This window comes from Oreochromis aureus, linkage group 8 (genome assembly GCF_013358895.1).
Source record: "Oreochromis aureus strain Israel breed Guangdong linkage group 8, ZZ_aureus, whole genome shotgun sequence".
Taxonomy (NCBI): Eukaryota; Metazoa; Chordata; class Actinopteri; order Cichliformes; family Cichlidae; genus Oreochromis; species Oreochromis aureus.
Window position 1 is genome coordinate 24,916,221 of NC_052949.1, and position 24,068 is coordinate 24,940,288.

General features: G+C 41.2%; 2 protein-coding genes across 4 annotated transcripts in view; one reads left to right on the forward strand and one right to left on the reverse strand.

Annotated features, from left to right (window-relative positions):
- The first annotated feature begins 1,456 nt into the window (after positions 1-1,456).
- On the forward strand, positions 1,457-4,672 carry sox8a (SRY-box transcription factor 8a). The gene is made up of 3 exons (XM_031752581.2): positions 1,457-1,866; positions 2,636-2,889; positions 2,983-4,672. Exons 1-3 carry the CDS (start codon positions 1,457-1,459, stop codon positions 3,756-3,758), a joined length of 1,440 nt encoding a protein of 479 aa, XP_031608441.1. The 3' UTR covers positions 3,759-4,672.
- Positions 4,673-6,776: 2,104 nt separating this feature from the next.
- The window catches only part of LOC116330258 (arf-GAP with dual PH domain-containing protein 1), a 38,062-nt gene continuing 20,770 nt past the window's right edge, over positions 6,777-24,068 (reverse strand). For 2 of the 3 annotated variants that reach the window (XM_039616056.1, XM_031752519.2), the window contains 8 exons: positions 20,837-20,919; positions 15,910-16,022; positions 15,655-15,801; positions 11,679-11,762; positions 11,379-11,441; positions 8,288-8,359; positions 7,980-8,208; positions 6,777-7,788 (listed from right to left, as the gene is read on the reverse strand). In XM_039616056.1, coding sequence (XP_039471990.1) covers positions 7,760-7,788; positions 7,980-8,208; positions 8,288-8,359; positions 11,379-11,441; positions 11,679-11,762; positions 15,655-15,801; positions 15,910-16,022; positions 20,837-20,919 — 820 coding nt within the window. In that variant the 3' untranslated portion in view covers positions 6,777-7,759. The remainder of the gene's footprint in view (positions 7,789-7,979; positions 8,209-8,287; positions 8,360-11,378; positions 11,442-11,678; positions 11,763-15,654; positions 15,802-15,909; positions 16,023-20,836; positions 20,920-24,068) is intronic. The other variant, XM_039616055.1, reaches the window with a different exon arrangement.

The window sequence follows — 24,068 nt, forward strand, 5'->3', positions numbered from 1 at the left end:
TCGCTCTGGGTCTTACAGTGAAGGGTCACTGAAAATGAACAGAGAGTTGTTCTGAAAGAACACCTTTACACTATGATGAAACATTTCCGTCCTAACGGGAGTGGTCTCCTCCAAACTGACCGTAGGGCATGAGGTGTCTCAAGAACCAAACGAAAGAACTATGGAAGAATTTGGAGTGGCACTGCTCTCCAACACCACTTTAAAAACACCAAATGAGGGAATATCTTTTGGAAGAATAATGTTCCATCCCTCCAGTAGTTTTCCAGAGACTTGTAGAATCCACACCGAGGTACACTGAGGCTTCTCTGTGGACGTGTGGTAGCTCAGCTCCTTAGATTGACTTTCCATTAACTTGTCACCTGCTTGCAGTAAACGATGTTGTTTTGTAAAGTATAAAGAGTAATGAGGTGCTTACTGATACACTTAAAAAGAAAATAACAGCTGAAGAGTAAAGATTAGCTACTGAACAATGAAATAAATCGGTTATTCATCTGGGAATTAGGTCAGCAATAATAGCTCTAAAAAAGAAAAAGAAATTGAAAGGCAAGCAGTGGAACAGGTTTTCACACCTCAGAATCCAAAAAAGAGAATAAATGTGCATGCAGTTATTTTTAATAATGGAATACATTTACATATACTTACTGAAGCTGATGTTGTTTCTTATCAGTAACAACTGTGGTATTGGTATCACATCAATATGTAGCCCACTGAACTATGTTAATGTTTTTTGCTTTATTTTTCTGAAAAAATATATCTCAGACATGAACTGTAGAAAATATCTGATTCTTTATGTGTTGCTTATGATGTTTTTTTGTTTTTTTATTTATAGCCTATATCACATTTAAACAAGAGAAGCTGACCCAAAGTCTTTTACAAACAGGCACTTTTATATTCAATGGCTTCAAAAAACCCAGTTTCAAAATACATGACATACATGAAAGTGATTTGATGTGGTAACTAATTATTGTGGAAAGTAGCAATCACAGTGATTTGGTCATTAATATGTGTTCAGAATGATTCATCTCATAAATCATGACATACTGCTCTCCCTTAGATAAGCTGGCTTTAAAAGATAAAAGTATCAGAGTCAGTATTAGTATCAGTACTGGCCTTGGATTTACTTGGATACCAAAGTGTGCAGTATCACAGCACTAGACTAACTACTCAGGGGCTCTGAAGAAACTCAAGCTTTGCACGAGCCAATAGGACAAGAGGGGTGGAGTGACACGAGCTCTAAAGTGCTACAAGGAGTAGAATGTAACCGTCCCTCGTCAAAATTTGCCTGGTCCTGGAGAAGGATGTGAGACGGAATGGAAAAATTCAACAGACCAAATCCGGGATTTTGGTTATTTACGCGGGGTTACACTCTTTCTACAAAGTCGCGCGCCTTTACGCAACTAGAGAGCTCTTTGGGATTTTGGAGGGTGGGGGTCAGTAGATCTTTGCAGCACCAAACATGACTGAGGAGAACAAGCCATTGTCACAGCAGGCATGCAGTCCAGCGGGAACCGACGGGTCTGCGTCCCAGCATGGATCGGATTCAGAGTCTCCGGCCTCTCCGGCAAGGCCCGAAGCGCAGGAGGCAGCGCGCCCGGCCGGGATTACGCCCAAACTGGAGAGCTGCCCGGAAGACGAGAGGTTCCCCACCTGCATTCGCGACGCTGTGTCGCAGGTGCTAAAAGGTTACGACTGGTCGCTGGTGCCTGTGCCCAGTCAGGGGGAGAGGGGGCTGAAGAGTAAACCTCACGTGAAACGGCCCATGAACGCATTCATGGTTTGGGCGCAGGCAGCGCGGAGGAAGCTGGCGGACCAGTATCCACATCTGCACAACGCTGAGCTCAGCAAGACGCTGGGCAAGCTGTGGCGGTGAGTACACCTGAGTTTCTTCTGATGAACACCTGCACAGTACTGAACCACTGCGCTGTGACTGAACATGACTGATCTGTAAGTCTGGAGTTACAGACTCTGGACTCCTCCATGCACTTGCATTTTTGTAGAATCGAATAGATTTTTTTAAAATTACTATGTTACTGCGTGTTTCCCCCCGTTTTTCATTACCACAATTATGTAATGGAAATCTAATATCGTGACAGGCCTGTTTTATTCACTGAAACAAACAAAAAGAAAAAAGAACTCCAGTAAAATGAGGGAAAACCTGCAGATTGTGCATAAACAAAGCTATTATGGCGGGAATATCATTTTGTGGTTGTGGTAATACACACAGAGGAACCACTTCATTGTGGCTTTATCTGTACAGTACAAACAAACAAAAAACCAACTGCTAGTTCATTGGTCATATCTCAGTAACTGTAGAGTTTTTGTTTTAAAGGAAATATTCATATTCTTTACTTAAGTAAAAGCTCCACTACATGTTCACAAGTCCTGCGTTAATGTACTTGTGTAAGAAAGTATGTATTTCTGTGACGGAGTATTCATATAAAGTAGAATAAAATGGAAAATACACAAAACTTTAACATGTATAGAGTACTTATGTGATTACTTATGTGAATAACTGTAGTTGTTGACATCACTGATGAAAGAAGGAAGGTGTCTGTTTTTCAAATGAACGGTTTTTGCTTCCTGCCGTGTTTGAAGCACCAGCGGTTGTTCTCTGACTCGTCCCTGTCCTCCTCAGACTTCTCTCTGAAACAGAGAAACGTCCCTTCGTTGAGGAGGCCGAGAGGCTGAGACTGCAGCACAAAAAAGACTACCCAGACTATAAGTACCAGCCTCGGAGACGCAAGAGCAACAAACCGGACCAGGGCGACTGCAGACATGCGCTGGTCCAACAGCAGCAGCAGAAGCAGGGCTTGTATAAAATGGACCCGGGTGTGGCCAGGCTGGCTGGTACAGGAGAAGTGGACCAGCATTACCATTCAGACAGAACAGGTGATGGCACTGTGATACTTGTTTCTTTTCTTTTCCCTTATTTTAGCTAAAGGTGAAAAAGCTGATTAAGGTTCACTTGATTTTGCGTTCCAGGTCAGTCTCACGGGCCTCCAACACCTCCCACCACCCCTAAAACAGACCTGCACATGGGACCCAAACAGGAGAACCGTCAGTCTGTGGACACAATGAGCCCCAGCGCTGCTCCTCCTCCCAACCGTCAGAACATTGACTTCAGTAACGTAGACATCTCTGAGCTCAGCACTGACGTCATCGGCGCCATCGACGCCTTCGACGTTCACGAGCTCGACCAGTACCTGCCTCCAAACAGCCATGGTGCCACTGTTCTAACCCCGCCAGACACCGGCAACCCCTCCGGTACTTTCATCCCACCCAGCACCGACTGTCACACTCCCAACATCCAAAATTGGACGTCCAAAATGTCTGGTGGGACTTCCGCTGGAATGCCGCTACCCTCTTCCAATTGTGAGACCGGCGGGCTGCACGAGGATGGTGGCCAAAAACCTCAGATTAAAACTGAGCGGATGAGCCCGGGTCACTACAACTCCTCAAGTCCTCCACCACCGTCACACCAACCTGAGTATACATCCCTGGGTTCGGGCGTCTGCCCTTCCTCCACCCCTACCACCTCCTCGTCTGCCAACCAGTCAGACTACACCGACTTTCAAAATTCCAGCTTCTACAGCGCTTTCTCTGGTTACCCTGCCAGCCTGTATCAGTACCCATACTTTCATTCCTCCCGCAGGTCTTACACCACCCCACTGATCAACAGCCTGGCCTTGGCACCACCTACTCATAGTCCTCCCTCTGGCTGGGAGCAGCCCATCTATACGACCCTCACCAGGCCTTGAAGAAGACAAAAATATATAGCCATATAGACTGACTTCTAACAGACCAAAATTTTACACATTGATGATCATTGCGGGCCGTAATTCATATAGTGCTGCATTTGTTGATTTTCAGACAAAAAAAACCTCAGCGTTTTCTCCACTTTGAGTACAAACACCTGCAGAGTGACATTTAAACCCGCCTGGACACCAAAATGTTCCACTGAAATGCCACACTAATGAAATTTCAGCATGAAAGTAGCACCTATTTCAGACAGGGTGTTTTATAACACTTTTCCACACTAAAACCGCCTAACTTAAATAGTTTCCTAATTTTTATACACTTTTATTAAAGTCATTTGGAAAGTGACGCGTTTCCAAAGGGCTTCTTATTCCTTCGCCAGTAAGAATGTGATTTACATCGACATGACCAGGAGATTGTAACTTTTCTTAATTAGATTAAAAACGGGAGACCTGCAAGCCTTAAAGGCCCACGCCTGCTTAACTGTTTGGTATAGCATGTGTTGCATTTCGTGGTTATGTATGATAGTTGGACAAAATAAAAGATGTTTTGCTGAATTTGTAGTTTACATAAAAGGAAGTTGTACCTGTGAGAAGGAGTTTTGAAGGCCCTCTTGGTCCTATCAGTTGTTCTCTGCAGACCCGGTCCCTCCTGCTGCTTCATTTCCACTGTGACAGCTGCTCCTGCTGAGTTTCCTGTGAGGAGATTAGTTAATTTCACAGTCCAAGCTGCGGCTGTCCTGTCCATCAGCCGCAAGGTTTGACGGGTGGGACAGCTGCGTGAGGTTTTCACAGAGGCAATGCACAAGAAACACACAAATTATTAAAGAAGAAAGAAATGTGGGTACAAACAAGCCCTACACTCAATGGATGTGTAAAACATGCTATCGTGACAATAAAAAATAACCAAAAATGAAGCAGAGGTTGTGCTTATTATGTCCATGTAAGGACTGCAGGTTCACTGAGAATGAATGTTTGCTACATGTTCCAGCCACTCAGTGACCGTATTATCTTTAGGACAAACACACCCGTTTTTAAACACTTCCTGTGTGGGTCCGAGCCGGCTGCTGCAGCTCAGTGGCTCCCTGTCTCAGCAGTTTACCGTGACAACCCAGGTGCCAACGACAACAAGGGCGCCAGACAGAAGAGACATTGATTTATTCACATGTGCGTACAGCCCTGCAGCCAACGTGCGGACGTTTGTGGAAGAGTGGCGAGATCATCAGGTGACATTTGCACCAACAGACCTTCAGTAAGTCTTTGTTCTGTGGTGAGTGTGCAACTTCACACATGCCAAGCTCCATTTGCTGCTGACCAGTGAGCCCCATCTACTGTAAAATGAACCAAGTGTCTAACATGTCGCTCGAAAATTGTTTTAAGGTTGTTTATTTGAGTTTAAAGGAGGGAATTGAACGTCTATCATTTCATTCAGTGATCCTTGTGCTGAGTATATGTCTTAAGTAGGTCCACATGTTGGGAATTATGACATTTTGCTTTCTCACTGAGAGAGACATGAGCATATTCACACCACCCTCGGCTCTGGGTATAGTGTTGCATTCGATGGCAACTGTGAAGCTGGAATTTCTGAAGTTCTCTGAGAAAAAAAAGAGTGGAAAAAAAAAACAACACCAGAAATTAACTTTCCTACTGAATAACTTTTAAGGTTATTTTTTAAAAATGTTTCTCACCCCTGCTTCTACCTCTTTGTATCATTTTTTTCAAAATGGTAGCTCAAAACGTAGGCTAACTGTCAAATACAGTTTGAGCCTTTAAATGATTTTTAATTAAATCTATTAACTTTGCTTGAAGTGTATCAGTTTGTCACTCAAGCTTTTACAAATTGAATAATCAGTTTTGATTTTGCACTCATGTGATCAGTAACCATATGATATTAAGTGTTCCACTGTTTTAGATGTGTAACAATGTTGGGACACACCAGCATAGAGAACAGTCTACAACCATCTGGCAACTATGAGAAAATATGTTATATTCCCTGATTGGTAGGCAAGTGTTTGCTTGCTGGTAGTTGCTCTGAAGTCGATTCCTATGTATTCACACAGATCAGTCAGTGACCCCCCCCCCCCCCCGGTTGCTAGGAATGTGTATTTCCTGCCCAGTTACAGATTATTTTGGTTGCAGATTGCCGCAGTTAGCACAGAAATACACAGGAGCTAGTGAAACCCTAAAATGTGTGACACAAGCCAGAAACAAAGGCCGCCTGACTTCAAAGTAAAAGTTACTTTGAAAGTGAATCTTCTCTGGATTGCACGGCACATTTGGAAACTTTTACAAAGGATTGGCTAGCAGTTGGCAAGTGTTTGCAGACAAGTAAGGGTCTTTTATTAAAGAAAGTTTTCAATGAATGACAGCCAGCAACCTTCTGCAACCACTCTCCAACCGGTCAGAGAATATATAAATATATTATTATATTTTACCTGTGACACAGAGACACGTAAGGATGTGTCGACTTCAATATAAAACTACCTCTCACTCTGACAGTGGTTAACACTGCTACTGCTGCCTCACAGCAAGAAGGTCCAGTAGCTGTTCACGATGTGGATGTTCTGTCTGTAAGTTAAGAGAATGGATCTCTAACTCTGTTTCAATAACGTCCCGTCAGTGTAGTATCCTTCTGAACAAATGTTTAAGCTGGTTCAGCTTTTAAAGTGTCAGTCTATTCTTTTTTTGCCATCTGTTGGTACAAACTGCTTCAGTTTACATTAATGTCCCCCACATGCTCGCACATGATTTACATGTGATGATTTACAGCAGTGGCAGGGATGATAAAAGAGCTCCATCTAGTGGAAGAATTGGGGAACACTGGCAGCCATGCTCAAAAAGACAGTAATTTCAACAGGTGTATTTGTGTATTGTTGTCAGCCGTGGTTTAGTTTAGACTTTTGTGCACCAATCAGGATTCAAGGTTACTTGAAAGCGACAGCAGATGGATCAGCGTGTGGAAAACTGTTGAAAGACAACAGAGAAGAGGGAACACGGAGGACAATCCAAAACACCGGCAGCTCATTTCAGGATCATTTGTATTGATTTTATAATGAAACAAACTATCACTGTGATTTAAGGATCAACACAACCATGTGTCTTTAAAACAAGATGCAAAGAGTAAATGAAACGTCTGTAGAAGTGTCATATAAATTACAATCCTGTCACATTACAATCCTGGAAAGCAGCGATAACCGTCTACGATGACTCAGTATGTTCAACAGTACAAATAAATAAGAGAACATCTGTCAGATTGAGGTTTGAAAGGTAACCCTGCCTGGATGCAGATATGCCACCTCGTGCTGCTGAAACAGCAGAGGTGCTCACTGAGAGATTGTTGTGTGTATGTTTGTGTGTTTCGTATGCATATTTGTCATTAACAGCACTTTGCAGATTTCAGGTTTACCAGGGTTTTAGTGCGGGAGGTTCAACCTCACAGTGTCCTCAATGAAAAACGTCGCACGCACACAGAATAAGCCACTGTCATCAAAACTGTACATTCAATAAATTAACAATGCATCGTCTTTGTTAAGCAACCAGTGAAATGACTCTAGATTACATAATTACATTAGATTACAGACAGAATGAACCATTCACAAGACGAAAAATTCTGGGCGGGAGGGGGAAGAGGAGCTTGTTGCAAGGGGAAGGGTCCACATGGCTGAGGAGAGGAGAGGAAAGGGTTTCTGATGTGATAATGTACAACACAAGGTTGGTAGGCGCAATAGTGATGACATCATCTACCCTTTGGCCTTGGATCACCCCATGAGGGGCCTCGAGTCCCGTTAGAGTTTTAGGCTTCCTACACGAGACAGACTGGAGTCCTGCCGGTGTTTCCTTTCCTTTCTTCGTATTTTCCCATCTCGGCCCATCCCTAAAACCCCTCGTGACCCATAAGACCCACCCCGCCTCTTCTAGCCATGGTCAGTGGTCGCACGCTGGGGCCGTCTCTGATCTGAATGAGACCGGGCTGGTCCAGTTGAGCGCTTGGTTTCCAGCAGGCTTCAAGGTTTGTGTTTGAAATGGGCCTCCACTGCAGGGACACACAGAAAACGGCTTTCAGTAACAGGAAATTCATTTATTTTTGTGTTTCGCTTATAGTCTGTATATTATGGTAGGATTTTAAAGCTTTACACATGCCCTTTCTGCCACAACAAAACGTGCAGGGTGTGCCTCAGTGTTTAAAATAAACCATTTTAGGATTCTAATGTTTTACTTAATGACCTGCGTACTCCTGTGGCCTCATTGGTCGATTTATGACCCTCTGGAAAGCGGCTATCCAGTCCTGTTGCTCGGCCTCGGTCTCACAGGCAAAGAGGAACTTCCTGTCTGGCGTGACGATGGTGATGCCGTGGTTCCAGTGGTAGCCCTGTGTGGACGGGGGCAAGCCAGCCAGGACAGTGTAGCTGTTCTCCTTGCTGCCGATGAACACCTCCCCACGGGCGTAGGCATCCTGAGGGACAGAAAGACAAACTAAGCAAGCCACAAATGAACCAAATCAAAAGGCTGGGTCAATGCAGGGCTCTTCTTACCAGAGGGTCTTTGAAATACATGAGCCGCCTGTCATCCATCGTAAACCACCTCTTCTTGAAGCCCTCAGTGTGCTAACGCAGAGTAAGACAGACAGTACATTTGTTGAAAGATGTAATAGGCAGGGAGACAGATGCACATTTAGTCACTTATCATAAGACATGAAGATGAAGTTTTGTTGTAACTTGCAATACTCACTCCTCCCTAAACTCAAAGAAACTGCTTCAAATACAGGTAAAGAAATAAAATCATCATTTTACCACTAAAGTGAAAAAAGCTCCAAACTGCCAGAATTTCTTCTTTAGTTTTTAGCTTTTATAATACATACTGTATATAAAAGATTACATAGCCAGTGTGACTCAAACTATTAGGCTGTCAAGTACCGTTTTGTGGACTCAGATGTCAAGATGTCATGAGCGATTGTTGGCTCTTACTGAGAAACTAAAAAATGCTGCAGCGTCAATCACAAAGTAGCCACGCCCTAAATCATATTCTGCTTCGTCGTTTGTTTCACTTAAACTACGGTGATTTACAAAGTTACCATCATGCTGTATTAAACCAAACTAGTATCTGAGACAATTTGAGAAAATAAACTGAGCGAGCAGATGACTCCTACAGAGCCATACTTCTTCTTACAACCTATAGACTGTATACAAACGATGGATGGAGCTTCCTGGTCTGAAAAAGTGAAAGTTATTCTTTCTAATAGTCAACAGGAAGTGGCTACAAAAACCTGGGTCTACACAGTTTTGGCAACAAGGGATAAGAACACCAAAGACAATTAATACTTTGTTTGTTTCCTTAAAAGAAATACTTGAGAGAAACTTAAGCTAACAATAGCAGGTGTAGTCAGTAGGGTGAGTGGCGTGAGAGAGTGCATTAGCGTGTTTTTTTAACAACCTAAATCCAAATGGGAGAACCAAGCAATAAAGCTCCAAGTCTTTTTGGATACAACATTAAGCTTATTTTGTAAACAATGTTCCCGGTTTGATTTTTGGGTGACTTGATTTTATAATTGACAAGTAGCTAGCCTACGACTGTACACTGTCCCTAAGTTTCTTAGCCTCATGCACGCTTCACTTATCGGATCAGGTTTTAAGGAAAGTCAAAATTCCAGCTTCACACTATGACATTAATAAGTAATTTTTTAATATTTATGATATATGCTATGACCAGAGGAGTCACCCCCCGCTGGCCATTAGAAAGAATGCATTTTATCTCCCTTTCATTTTCAGACTGAGAAATTACACCCATCTTTTATATACAGTTAATGAAATCTGCATTTGTTCCATCACTTTCACTACTGCAAACTTACATATTTTCTTAAATAATTAATTACAATTTACCACACAGCCAATGTTCCCTCTAAGCTGCGCACGTGCGCAATTGCGCACTGTTGGCACGGTCTCTGCGCAGAGAAAATCTGCGTTGCGCACACACAAAAAAACATTCCAACCTGAATTGAAATTAAAGTAAATACCTGCCGACACCGGTGTTTTAGCTAGCAAAGCGGCGTGGCTGATGTGCAGTGAAGCCACATTAATGACAACGTGTACAACCATTGGAGATGTGAGCAGGACAGACGGAAGAATTAACGGAAAAAGTGTGGACTTTATACCAGTTTTTAAATTGTGTTGATAGGCCACGTAAAACCAGAGTTATGATAAAAAATATGCAATGTTTGGTTTTCTTCCTGAATACTATCGTTGTTTATATTTACTGCAGGAAACGGTAAAAACAGCGTTTTATAAGGAAAACGCTCGAAAGCACTCTCCGCCTGTGAGCAGAGACGAAACCAAAACACCCCACCCTTTCCCATTGGTCGAAAAATGTACCATGTTGACCAATCACAACGTGGCATTTAGTTGTGAAGAAACGGGGGGAAGTTTTAGGAGTGACGGCGGTGTTCTGAGATGTGAGACATTTGCAACCTTTAGCGCAAATCTTATGTAGTTAGTGTGTAGTGTAGTCAATAGTTTTGTTGTGCGTGTCAGAACAATGAGGCGGCTGCTGAATGTTACAGGTGTTACAGGAGTGATACATCTCCTGTTGTCAGGCCTGCAGGTATCAGGCTGTTGTTCTCCTTTATCTCATAGTGGACAGAAATTATTTTTTGGAGTGGCACAAATAATTTGTGCGGCATCAGATTTGATGCAGAACAGCTGATTGTTCTGTAAATAGTTTGAAATGTTTGTTTAAAAAACCGCCTTGGCTGCATTTTTAGGTAAAGAGCTCCAAAAAACTTTGTTGTTTGCAAAACTCAGTAACTTTTTTGAAGAAGTAACTATGTAATTAATTGCCCAACATTGGTCATTATATGCTGTATTTTGCAGATAGAGAGTTACAGGACTCTCCCAGACCACAGACTCATACTCATAATACAAGTCAGAGTTTTATTTAAAAAAAAAAAAAAGAAGAAAGTTGTGTTTTCCAAATTGGAGTTCAAGTTATTTTTACTTCCGATAGTGTTAACATACTACACAGGTCATGAACAGGATTTTCTTTTCTAAATTTTCATTGTAAGTGGGCTAAAGCAGTAATTAAACGTAGTCTAACAGAAATGTAAATGCTGTAATTTTATTATTTTAATAAACCATGTAACTTGGATTGATTCGACGCTGGTGTGACCACAGTGCACACATCTAATGTCGCTCACAGTGGTCCACGAGATCGCTCAGGGAGTTTGTGTGTTCGCTCAGACACATGAAAGATTAGAGGGAACATTGCACACAGCTAACCTTAGCTTTAGGCATTACTCAGATTTAATTAGGTCAGTCTGGTTTATGGTCGTAAAGGTTCACAGAATGAGAAAGAAGAACAATAATTGTAATCACTAATGTTTACTTTTTTATTGCTGAATTCTGAACAGATTTACTCCCTTGGGCCTTCGTAACCTTAAAAATAATTCCAGCACTCCTTAGAGTGAGAAGACAATGCATCATTTTAAGAAACCAGGAGGCTAAAAGATTAGGGACCAATGCACTACTCTGAACTTGGAGACACTTTGGCCATATTTAGGTCACCTGAGCATTGAAACTCAGGTGTAACTGATACTATCAATCCCTAGTTCACTATGACAAGTACAGCACCAACCTTTGGACCCGTTTTCTCCATAAAGCCTTCCTTCATAAAGTTTCGGGTCAGTTTGGGCACCAGCTGGAGCAGCAAATAGACAAAAGAGAATCATGTACAGAAAAAAGAAAAAGCGTGCATGAAATATTAAAAACTGCCCTTATTTCAGCATGGACATGTGCAGTGGGATCACAGGCGTCAAGACTGCCATGCAGGTTTAGAAAAGCATCATGAACAGACACCTCTGAGAATGCTGTTTATTTTTTTTAAACTATAAGCTCAGTAACAGCGATGCGCATGTTTAAATCACACCATCCTCACCTCTTCGTCACTCGCTCCCGGGAAGGCAACCTGCAGGTAGTGGAACCTGGCTGCTCTGATAGCATTGAACCAGTCGACCATCTCCTGCAAAGGACAAAAAGCTCTCTCAGTGGTACCATGGCCTGCCACACTTCATATCTTATTCATTCTAATCTGTCATTTCTGTTCTGAGTAAATAAAACAGATTTGGCATCTGTCACACACAGCAGAATGAATTCAAAGGCGTGCGTTGCTGCGTGGAAGCTGCGGCGCTGTCGATAAATCCGCTAGAAAACGTAAGAGTGACAGGGATGCTGAATGAACCCAGTGAACCCTTCCTGTGACAGCAGGCAGGAACGCTAATCCACCAGCAGAGGGAGCAGTGCACCCTCCGCCTCTGTCATTCTTACTCACTCCACTAAATGGCTTTAAAACCTCTCCTTTTCTTCTCTTTCATCTGTTCAGCTTTGATTATGTCTCCCTCTAATTCCGTTTCAGCCCCAAATCCCAGCAATGTAGCAGCAACGTGAGGCTCAGCAGAGTAAAACCGTCAGCAGCACACACCGTCAGTTTAAAGGTTAAAGAGCAGAATCGTAATCAGGGAGGAAGTATAATGATGGACAGCTGATCTTACAAGTTATCAGATATGATTGTTTGTGTTGTTCAGTAAGCTAATGCTGTTTGTTTGTATCTTTCAGCGTGTAGCTTAATTATTGGGCAACTATAGCTTACTATACGATATTTACTGCAGTGTCTAAGAGCTCTGTCACTATTTTACACACTCAAAGCCACTTTATTAGGTATACTTTTTCAGCTACTCATTATTGTATCAACGGTTCAGGCTGGTGATGGTTCTGTAATAGCACACTTTGGACACTGATGGCTGCTTCCATGTTAAAAAACTCATCATCTCAAACTGGTTCTTTGAACATGACACTGAGTTCACTGGACTCTAATGGTCTCCACTGTCACCAGATCTCAAGCCAGCACCTTTGGGATGTGGTGGAGCAGGAGAGTTACATCACGGATGTGCAGCCGACAAATGCATGCAAACACTGTGTGATGTTGTCATGTTAGCATGAAACAAAATCACTAAACAATGTTTGCAGGACTAGATGAATCTATCCTATTAGGAATTAAGGCAAAAGTCCTACTAACATGTGCCTAATAAAGTGGCCGGTGAAGGCCTACTGTTGGTCATACAAAGAAAAATGTAACCACTGGATAACTGTATATAGAGGAAGAAGGAGTCAAAGAATATGCTCAGTGCTGATATTTTACAGTTACAAATGATATTTATGTGACCAGCAGCAGTGGCAGATCGGGGTGTGGGTGTTGGGCGGAGGGGTGGGTTAGTGTGTGCAGACATTCTTATCCATGCATTTACTTTCATGAGAAGAAAAGTGCCTTGTCAGGAGCTTTCTTGAACTGATCCGTTACCCCTGGGAGCGGAAGGGCTAGAACACCTGTAGCCACACCCTGCACTTTTATAACAATGAACTGGCCCAACCTAAGAGAGCCTGCAAACATTATTCAGTATTTGCATGTCCTTAACATTTACTCAGAGTCACCTTCAAACGTTATGACCCTCAATCAAGCAACAGGTGTGGCTGCATTTTCAGAAGTTGACACTTGACGCTTTTGTCTACGAACATGGCACAGCTTGATGCTTTGATTTTGTATTACAACTGGCATATTTCATCACCTCTGGTATAACAACTGGCTAATCCAGCACTAGCTTCAGCGCTGGTGTCTGTACCAGCTATAACCAGACCAACCAGACAAAACATGATTTCACAACTAGAATGATTCATTACTCCCCAGGACTCCAGGCCTCTTCACGTTTTTTTCTCAATAGGTCTGAAATCCCATAAATATGTGCAGGTGCTTACTGTTGTCATCATTTCAGTATCAAATAATACTAAAATAACAGTTAAAAGTTAAAATTTAATTTGATGTAAATGCTCGTGTTTTACACGTATTCATAATTAATTACGGTTAATAAGCCTAGCAGGTGGAGTGCACTCAGTTCATTGTGACTGATTTAATTAATTCCGTGATAACAGGCAAAACTGTAGCGATCACAGCTATTTTCATCTTAATATAACATCCTGGTTATTGAACAACCGGCTGCTCCCAGGACTGTGCAAAAGTCTAGATTTGCCCCTCTTTTCTTTATATTTTGCTTCCAAGGAGGTAAATGTTCTTGTTCTTCTTTCTATAAAAGTTTCAAAAATGTTTTCAGCGCGATATTTTTGTTGTTGTTGTTGTTAAGTCACTTAACACTGACTTATGAATCATGCAAGCATAAAAAGCAAAGCTCAAGGAAATGCACAAGTGTTCTTTCGACACAGAACAGACAGCTTAGCAAAGAACTAATTGTATTTTTAGACACTTTGTTTCCAGCAGCCTGTCACTAAAGTGCAGAATTTGTTAAAAATCTGAAACATGCCAAAGATAACACAATGGGACAAATATAAAATAGTATAATTAAACCAAGATGATGATTCTGAAAGAGCAATTAGCTGAAAACATGGAATATCTCAGCATGGCATGGCTTTAAGAAAAATGGACAAAAGAAGTGGCAAACCTAAAACACTATGTTCAGAAGATGACCAGTGTATGAATGTCATGTCCTGCTTTTGCTCATTGGGCTGTGCAGGTGACCCACATACTGTCTTTATCTTACCATATAAAACACCTTAAGGTGCCTGCTGTTGTGATTTGGAGCTATATAAATAAAATTCCAGAGCATTCTCATTCCCAGCGCGTAACAAACGTAACACATTTACATGTACAGATTAATTCCTCCTACCAGCACATCACCCCTGTCCTCCAGGAACTCCACTGGCTCCCTGTGAAATTCCAGATAGTGTACAAACTTCTTCTGGTCACCTTCAAGGTCCTTCATAACCTCGCTCCTCCCTACCTTTCTGACCTGTTAAGCACTATCTCTTCTGCCCGCTCACTTCGATCCTCTTCTTCTATTCAGCTTGCTGTGCCTTCTTTCAGGCCCACCACCATGGGAAGCAGAGCCTTCAGCTGCTCTGCTCCCAGGCTGTGGAACTCTCTACCCCCAGATATAAGAAACCTTGATTCTCTCCTCCAGTTTAAATCCCTACTCAAAACCCATCCATTCAAATCTGCATATTCACTGTGAACCTATTGTTTGTTTATTTTATCTTGTGCTCTTGTTTTCTTATTTTTCTTCTGTCATTGTTCTATTATGTGTTTTATTCTATTGTTAAGTGTCCTTGGATGTCTTGAAAGGCACTTTCAAATAAAATGTATTATCATTATTATTATTATTATTATTATAAATATTATTATTATTTCAAACGGCTCTCATGCCTCCGAACGCTTAACATACCAACGATTTGTCACATTGAGTTGGTATGTTATGTGTTGGGATGAGAACGTGTTGTTCACTTTAATTCAACTGAATTAATGTTGATGCAGAAGCCTGGTTTAAGTTTGTCCCAAGGCCTTCTCCTCCTGGTCTTTGTCCCAGCTTTTCTGTCTTCTCTCCAATAAAAGCTAAAAAACAAAGAAGAGCTTTGAATGTCCTTGGAGAAGCGTGGAGAACTGTTCCTGAAGACTGAAAGAAAGCTGCCTAAGAGAGTTCAGGCTGTGCTGGAAACTTTCAAGCTTGTTAGAATTGTACAAACTCTGTTTCTGCCCGACGTACTGTATATCCATGTATGTCTGCACCTTTCAATAAATCGCTGTCCCTATTTTCCAGTCTCTTAGCAAAATATAAAAAAATGATGAGTGGCAAAGACTTTTGCACAGTATTGTACTTTGTTCATAATCTAAGGCATAGTGTCCTCAAATTAAAGTCTGCACTCTGCCATCAGAGTCATCTTTTGAGGACACAGATCTCCTCTGTGCTATTTTTAAAGCTCCGTGCGTGAGGAGCAGAAGCCCGTCATTTTAGTGTACATAATAATTTGGAGTTACTTGTGCAGAAATGTGTGTAATACATGCGCGTGCGTACCTTGGCGTCGCTGTGGTAAACAAAGATGTTCCTTGTGCTGTTGTCTTTCAGGTAGGTGATCTGCAGTCCGCAGGGGTTGCCAATCTTGGCAGGCTGGAAGGTGGCATTGAGGGTTTCTATTTTCATTATTGCCTTGGGATCTCTGGCCTTGACAGGAGCAGGGGTAAACAATGAACTGTAAAAGTCTCATATTCCTCAGCATGGCTGCTGTGCACCAAAGAGAAATTCTGCTATTGGCTGTATCGTGTTTCTTACATCCTGCTTGTTGAAGTATTTCAGCGCTCCCTCCCTCTCTGACAGGACGAACTTTCTGCTGAGAAACTGACCGTTGTCTCTTCCTCGTTTCCATAGAAACCCCTCTCGGTACCCTGGGTAGAAAGAAAAAAAAAGTGTGTGTGTGTGTGTGTGTGTGGTAGGGGAGCTGGTACCATAAAGCCTTTATAGGAGACAGGAGATCAAACAGAGGAGACGTTTACAACAGTGATGGGGAGATGTTGTAACTGGTTGGTGTCAGATGATACTTCAGTTAAGCTGAAATCAAAGATCGTTTGAAATCTCATTTATGCGAGCAGCGAGGAAAAGGAGACGGCGTGCAAGAGTGAGAAAACACAGCAGAGCGGGAAGAAACAAACAGGGGAGGGGGAAAAAACAGCGTGAGTCAGCGCAGACGGTTTTTATTGTTTCTGTACCTAGAACATGCTTTCCCCATGTTAATGGCATGCCGCACTATTTGTAGCCCTGTTATGTCTTCTTCTTCTCCTTTGGTCTATTTCAGTAAACCTCTCTGACTCACGCTGCCTCTTCTTCTTGCTTTTATCTTCTATTTCTGTCGAGCTCTGAAGTGTTTTTTTGTCTGGATCTATTTTTGTAACTTAAAATTACAGGAAGTGTAACCGGGTAGTCCTCCAAAGAAGCGACTAATTTACATTCAAGATGAAACTGAAATCGCTACACTGGGAAGGACAAATAAGGAGAGGGGGTTACGCTAAATAAAGTTTAGAAATTTCAACGAAATTAGAATTTGTCATAAATTTCCCAAGTGCTTTTATAAAAGAGCAAGGGATTTTCAGCATAGCATTTCCAAATATAGTAGTTTTCTTTAAAACTGAGACAGCATCATGCCAAAAACAAAAGCAATCAGTTTAGACTTAGAAGAAGAACTGTTGATGGTCACAAAGCAGAAGATGAACATACAAAATGATTACAGTGTTTCAAAGTGTTTCAAAGTGTCAAGAACTGGAAAGAGAAGTAATATCAAGAAATTCAAAGAGAGCCACAGAGTACAGAACAACCCTCGCAGAGGTAGGAAACAGAAGATTTCAAAGACTAGAAAGAAAAGTAGCAAGAGATCTGACTAAAGACCCCAGAGCAACTGCCAGGACACGAGTGAAGGAGTCAGGCAAGTAGGAATTGTAGAGGACAAGACAATCACCACAACCCTGTACAGAACCTGTACAGACTGAGAGGTTGAACCAAGAACTTAATTCCACTACACTCCACAACCTGGATGCATACTGCAAGTTCGTCTGATCGTATGAGACTAAACTGGAACTCTCTGGCCACAGAGATGCTGCTTATGTTTGGAGAAAAAAAGGGAGAGGTGTACAGCCTAAAGAACACATCCCCCACAGCAGTGGTGGGAGTATTGTGCTGTGGGATTCTTCAGTGTGTCTAGAACTGGGGATCTCGTCAAGGTTGAAGGAATTATAAAGAAAGAAGGATATGTGATGATTTTGTAAGAAAACCTCAAGCAGTAAGCAGAAAAACTGGGTCTGGATCTTCCAACATGGTAAGGTGCATCCTGGAAGACCACCACCTTTGGAGGAAGTCGAGAGATTCACCGAAGAGGAATGGGCTCGTTGAGAACTACAAGTAACAACTGCAGTCGAATTCTGTCCCCATCTGTATGAGGACTGTTTCACCTGCACCTACAGGACTATTTAATCATGCAGGTAGTTTATTTGTTAAGCTATGAAGAGGCCAATGAAAACACCGCATTATGTCAAAAGCTTCTCCATTTCCAGGAAAGGTTTCAGTGGGTAACTCAAAGACCTCAATATCACCGCAGTGGTAGCGTTTCTGGATAACAATGTTTTTTAAAATGAAACAATTTTCACATACACAGTTTAGTTTTATTTGCCAGCATTTTTTTTGAGTGGAAGCATGAATGTCACCTATAAATAAAACCAAACATGGTTCATCACAACCGAAAAAAATAAACAAAAAGATGACGGCTGCTGGTAAAATAAACTGAAAAGCAGAGGTCAGCGATAACTCTTACAACACAGTTTTATGACATAGACAAAAGGCAAATACCACTGCTAATATAAAAAATAAGCTTACATAAAATTGTGAACTGCAGCTTTACAGTTAAAAAGCTTAAAGAGTCATTTTCATATTCACTCACATTTCTTTACTTTACTGCTGTCTTTTCTGTTCTTTTTATTAACAGCCATTGATTACCTGTCTTCTATCTATTCATCTTCTGCACTCATTCTGCTCCATATATGCATGTATATGTGTGTGTGTGTGCATGCGTATGTATGTCTTGCTGTCTGTGACTTTCCGGCATTAAACATCCACCTACACTGGCATTACCTCATCAATCAATAGCTCTCCTTGTCCCCACCCTCGCCTCCTTCTCTGACCTTTTTTTTTCTCCTCCTCTTCTTTGCATATTAGATCAATGTTGGTCACTGTGCATTCCAGGTTACTGCATATAGTCAATCTCAAACACACACACACTCACAGATACATGTATATGTACATGCACCTCACAATGAGTGATGACGTTACCACAAAGGCACGAATAGAGATGACAGAATGACTCATATCATTACACTCTGTTGTGTGTGTGTGTGTGTATTTGCGTTTGAGTGTGTGGTTCCTCGCCGTAACAATAAACGGGTGAGGTCACTGCAAGCCAATCAGAAAGCACCATCTTAATCAAGATGTGAAATGTATACTAGTACTCCACTCTCAGCCTCCATACACACACACACAAACACACACAAGCAAGCATACTCCTTTTAATGGCAGTTCCATTCACCAGCAGTGACAATTACAATGTCATTGCACGAATATGCTTTTAACCGCAAACATATACCACAACCACTTAGGAGGAGAAGGATGAAAATGAATGTCTGAGAGTCGTCAATGGATTTTTCAGGGTAATTGAATTTGTGCTACTGGCATCCACGGGGAAATGTTTACCCAAGGAGTTTTTCAAGGTTTTGCTTACTGAAGAGTAAACAATGCAAGCCTGGAACCACAGCAGACCGGCCACTTTGTTGTTTCTTTTTTGAGGTATGCTTGCTTGAGCATAGATCTGTTCATCTTATGTAGTTCTAGCTTGAGCGAGCACATTTACTGCTACAAAAAGCCTAAAAGTGGCTATATACATTTAAATGTGAAGTAAATTACAGGTAACACACAAAGTGCTTTAACCCCCTCCCCAACCAAGTCAGAGTTCACATGAAAGTTTTGTATCCATGCGCCAACATCTGTGGGTGAAAAATGCTGCTTGTGCAGAATTACCAAAAACTGCAGTTCCTCTAAATGGCCACTTGAGGCTGACTACAAAATAATGAAATTCAAATATTTACAGCCTCTTACAAATAGCTTTTTTTTCTATAGTTAATTAAAGTATAATAAAAGCAATAAAGGATAATATATAATATATAGTATAATATACGATTTTTAAGACAAATACCGATATTTGATGATTTAAAAAAATGACATTGCAACAAGTCAGCCGATATTTTTTTGTCTTTTAGACAAATGAAATATAAACATATTTTCTTAACATTTGTTACGTGTAGCTATTTATTTACTCCTTTACGCTCTGCCTGACTATGCTTGGATCAGCTGATTGTTGTGTTTGTGTTGTTTCAAACACATGTTCACCAGCAGGAAAGTTACGTTGCGCCCTCTGATGGACAAACTATGCAACGTCATCCGCCATAACATGGCTGAAGGGTGTTTCTCTCTCTCCTCTTTACATTTAAATGTTCACTTAGTGGCTTTTATAAACATAGCTATATCAGCAAATAACTGATACAAGCAATAATATCGGCCAGCCAACAGATAAGTTTAGCTTTACAGCTATCATCCATCTTCATAACAGCTGTATGGTGTGAGCTTCTTTGGATGGATGGATGGACTGATAAATAATATGGCTTACTGTGACAGGCAGGCTGTCCAAGGAGTTTGTTCCAGCTTTGATGAGTAAATTATGGTTATACTGGTCTGATACTAAGCACTAATTATCAGGCATGCAATTATTGTAGGGCCTACATCACAATATAAAGCGCCTTGAGGTGACTATTTTTCAGATTTGGCGCTATATAAATAAAATTGAATTGAAATGAGTTGAACGTCTGTGCATTGAACCCATCCAGTTTATGAATGCAGCTTGCGCTCCAGAAACCACAAGCAGTATCATAATGATTATGGTACATGCATCGTTTACATACAGTCTTTGTCTGTTCCCGAGTACTATTTCCCAGTCTTTCTACTGTTGTAGTGGATGGATATGAACAGACAGTTGAGCAGTCGGACATTATCTGAAGACCTCCTCCCCAACAGGGATGAGCTGTTTTTAACTCATAAACATGACGTGACATTTAAATATTTTTTTGAAAGACGTGTTGAAGGAATATTTTGATTTTGGAAATAGGCTTTTTCATCTTTGAGTCTCGCCATCTCTGTGAGGTTTCCAGGCAACCAGTGGACATGCAGATTAAACAAACAGGATGTGCTGATTAGTGGGCTTTAGGGGTCTCTCAGCAGTGGCTTCATATTTACCGTGCACACATGAGCCGCGTCAATCCTTTTATCTAACTCTAAGCAAGTGTGCAATTTCCTAAAAAGTCAAACTGCTCCTCTAACACTGTTTCTTACATTGCTGGGATAAAGCCATTGCAGTGCGTAGGCGATTATTAATTATTCAGTCCTGCCTGATGCTGTCTTATTTTGCTCTTGTTTTCGGTCATCACCAGGTCAAAAGATTTGAACTGAAACCAGTTCTTCAGTTTCTGTTTCTGACTTTGGAATACTGCAAGTGTCTTCATCTTTCACAGGCAAAGAAAAGGGAAAAAAGCCAGCAGTTAGAGTGATGTGTAGGAACATATAGATTGATGAGGACTTTTATACAAAGCCTTCCTTATCAGTATGCACGTACCTGCAGAGTATGGCTCTTGCTTCTCGATAAATTCAAACTCGTTCCTTTCGTACTTGGCTCTGATCCACTGCTCTCTCAGCAGTCTGGAGAAACGATGAAAACACACAGTTAGCTTTTATGTGAATTGCACACTCATCATCAATTGCCCTGATGTACACACACTTGAAATGATTTCTTTCTTTGTCAGTTAGACATACACACTGTTACTTTTTACTGCTCAGGAGTCTTACTTTGCCTACAGCATGACCTCCAAGAAATGAAGACAGACATATTTAAATACAGTGACCTTGACCCTTGACTGCCAAAATCAAATTACTTCACACCTCGAAATGGATATTCTTGCCAAACTTGAAGACTTGAAGTTTTTATGGAAAAAAACAAAAACGCAACTCTGCAAAGTCTCAACAATAAGCTGTAGTATTATCAGGGTTTGTTTTTTATACTATTTTAGGTATAAACAAGATGTATTTGAGATTTATAAGAAATTAAGACAAACCTAAGGTGGAAACATACATCCATTCACATCCATAGATTAATTCAACCCCTTACTAGACCCAATATTAGGTATCTGTCAATATATCTGCAGTGGCATTTAAAAAGCAAGGAAGAGGCAGAAGAAACACCCTTCAAAAATGTTATGAGTGTTGATGTTCCAAAGTTTGTCCAGCAGAGGGCTCGCTGCAACTTCATAAATGAGTAAATATGCATAAAGAAGTAAATAAATTACAACATATAACAAATGTTCGGGAAATCTGTTTGTACTTTGTTTGTCTGAAAGAAGAAAAACTATCGGTCTATCCAACAGGAAATAAGGCAGAGTTAGCTCAGTAGGTAGAGTGTTTGCCCTGTGATTGAAAGGTTGGGGGTTCAAATCCACCGAACGGCTACCCTGAGGTACCCCTGAGCAAGGTACTGTCTCTACACACTGCTTCCCGGGTCCTGGATTGGTGACTGCCCACTGTTTCACTGAGTGAATGAGTTAAATGCAGAGGAGTAACTTCCTATGGGATTAATAAGATCAAAAAAAACAAAAACAGTATTGGTTTTAAAAAGTCTGTTTTGGTTGGGCTCAACTGCTTATGCAGTTCAAGGTTGCAGTGGTGTACACATCACCATTACAACATAAGGTGAAAGCTGCATCCACACTGGAAACGATTAGCTCATTGTGAATCACTTTGAAGCCTACAGCTGGTCACTTCTGGACATTCCAGGCTCCAGTTGTCTAGGTAACTCTTGTATTTACTGCCAGGTCATATGTCAATCATTGGCTTTGTGTGCTTTCACTGGTAGTTGCTTCAAGCAGAGAACGGTTTATATCAGGTCCGCCAACCGCCAACAGTTATTTCACATATAGTCACGTAAAGTCACTGAATGTGATTGACTTTCTTCTATTTCTGATCACCATGTCACTGTGAATCGCTTTCATTGTGGACTCAGATTCACACAGAGAGGCATACAGGCTCACTCTCACATTCACAGCTATGGCCAATTTAGAATCACTACTTAACCTAATCAACACGTCTTCAGTCTGCGGGACAAAGCCAGAATATATAGAGGGAAATTACAAAGGAACAGCGACACCCTATTGTCCCCAGTTCTAAAGACCTTGGCATGGTTTTATTCTTCACTTTTCAGTCACTAGCTTTCACCTCTAAGATAAACTGCTACTCTGAAGCCATTTGTGTTTAAACTTGCATCTTCTTATTGTCTAACAAGCAAGCTGGCAAAGGTCTTCTCTTACTTGTTCTCCTGGCAGTTCACAAATGTCAAATGCATTACTCCTGGCTTCCAACTTGAATTTTCTGACTTAACCATGCAGTCACCTGTACACTTTCCCAACACACAGAGGAGATTAAAATAGTGGAATACTGTGATGAAACATTTAAGACCCTTCTGAACTAAGTGAAGCTAAGGTCACAGACATGCAAGCTAAAAGACTGGTTAGTGACCCCATTGAAAGCACCGGTCACTAGAGAAAAGTGAGTATTCCCTGACCAGATGTGAGTGGTTGCTGGAGGTCACATAGAACTAAAGACCATCCAGTGACTCCACCACCTGTCGCTATGGAAAAATCTCTATTCCCCAATTGATTGGCAAGTGGTTGTGGGAAGCTGTTTGCTGTCACTAGGAGAAAGTGGTCATTAAGAGGTATCTGGTGCAGCATCAAAAACCTTTTGTGATTTCTTTGGTCATTAGTTGATTACCACAGCTGACTATAGTTTGAATAGATGATGACGATTGGTCTGCAACCACTTGCAAACTGCCTACCAAGAGATTGTAAAAATAAGAGCATTTGCCTTCAGAACAAAAATTGAGCTTTTAGAAATGTGTGCATGTTAGTGGTAAGGCACAACCAAAGCAACACAAAGGTTTTTGTCTCTGCACCTTCTTTGGGACCTACTTCACCCAAGCAAAAGCAAGCAACTTCCCACAACCACTTGCCAACCAGATTGGGAATACACATTTTCCCCTACTAACCAGAGGTTGACAAATGGTTGCTTACCAGTTTCTATGCTTTACTGACAAAACAAAAACTGATCATAACTCATCAAATTGATTATAAGATATAGTTAAGTGGCTTTTTATGGCCACTGTAATTCTGCTGACAACCTAAGGAGGAAGAAGAAACTTCAGGACAGCTTCAGTCTTTATTCTGAAGTCTCCCGTCAAAATGAAATAGCTTGAATTGTTCAGTAATCTAAGCCATATCAAAAAAAAGTCACAAATATCATCATCTTTCATAAAATGCCTACAGAAATAGAAGTATATCACGGAATAGGAGGAGGGTATGACATGTAGCTTTACAAGAATGTGCTTTACACGTTATTTTTTTATAAACCTCTTCCTTAGTTTTACAATGGCCATGGCAACACTTTTTAAACTTCTTAATTCATCCCTGCTGCATCTTTAGATTTGTTACTTAATCCTCAATAAAACAGAATAATGGAATATCCATTAAGCATCTAGTCATATAACACTCATAGATATCTATTGCAATGCAACTCAAAGCAACCTGATCACAGCCTTGTACCAAAGCCTAATGTAAAGGTGGCAATCTCATTTTTAAACTTTCTTCCTCCTCACTGCTAAAAAACAAACAAAACAAACAAAAAGGCAGCTCATCGCCATGCCAACAATCTCTCTCATCCTGTTTCCTTCTCTGCCTCTCCCCAGCATGCTCTAAACGGCTCACGCCATCTCTTTTTCTGCACAGAGGAAATAAATTAACCAT

Bases quoted from the DNA above. Each gene is read 5' to 3' on its own strand.
- sox8a (XM_031752581.2), top strand. From the start codon at position 1,457: ATGACTGAGGAGAACAAGCCATTGTCACAGCAGGCATGCAGTCCAGCG. The intron at 1,867-2,635 runs GTGAGTACACCT...TGTCCTCCTCAG, and splicing joins ACGCTGGGCAAGCTGTGGCG to ACTTCTCTCTGAAACAGAGA. The intron at 2,890-2,982 runs GTGATGGCACTG...TTTGCGTTCCAG, and splicing joins TTACCATTCAGACAGAACAG to GTCAGTCTCACGGGCCTCCA.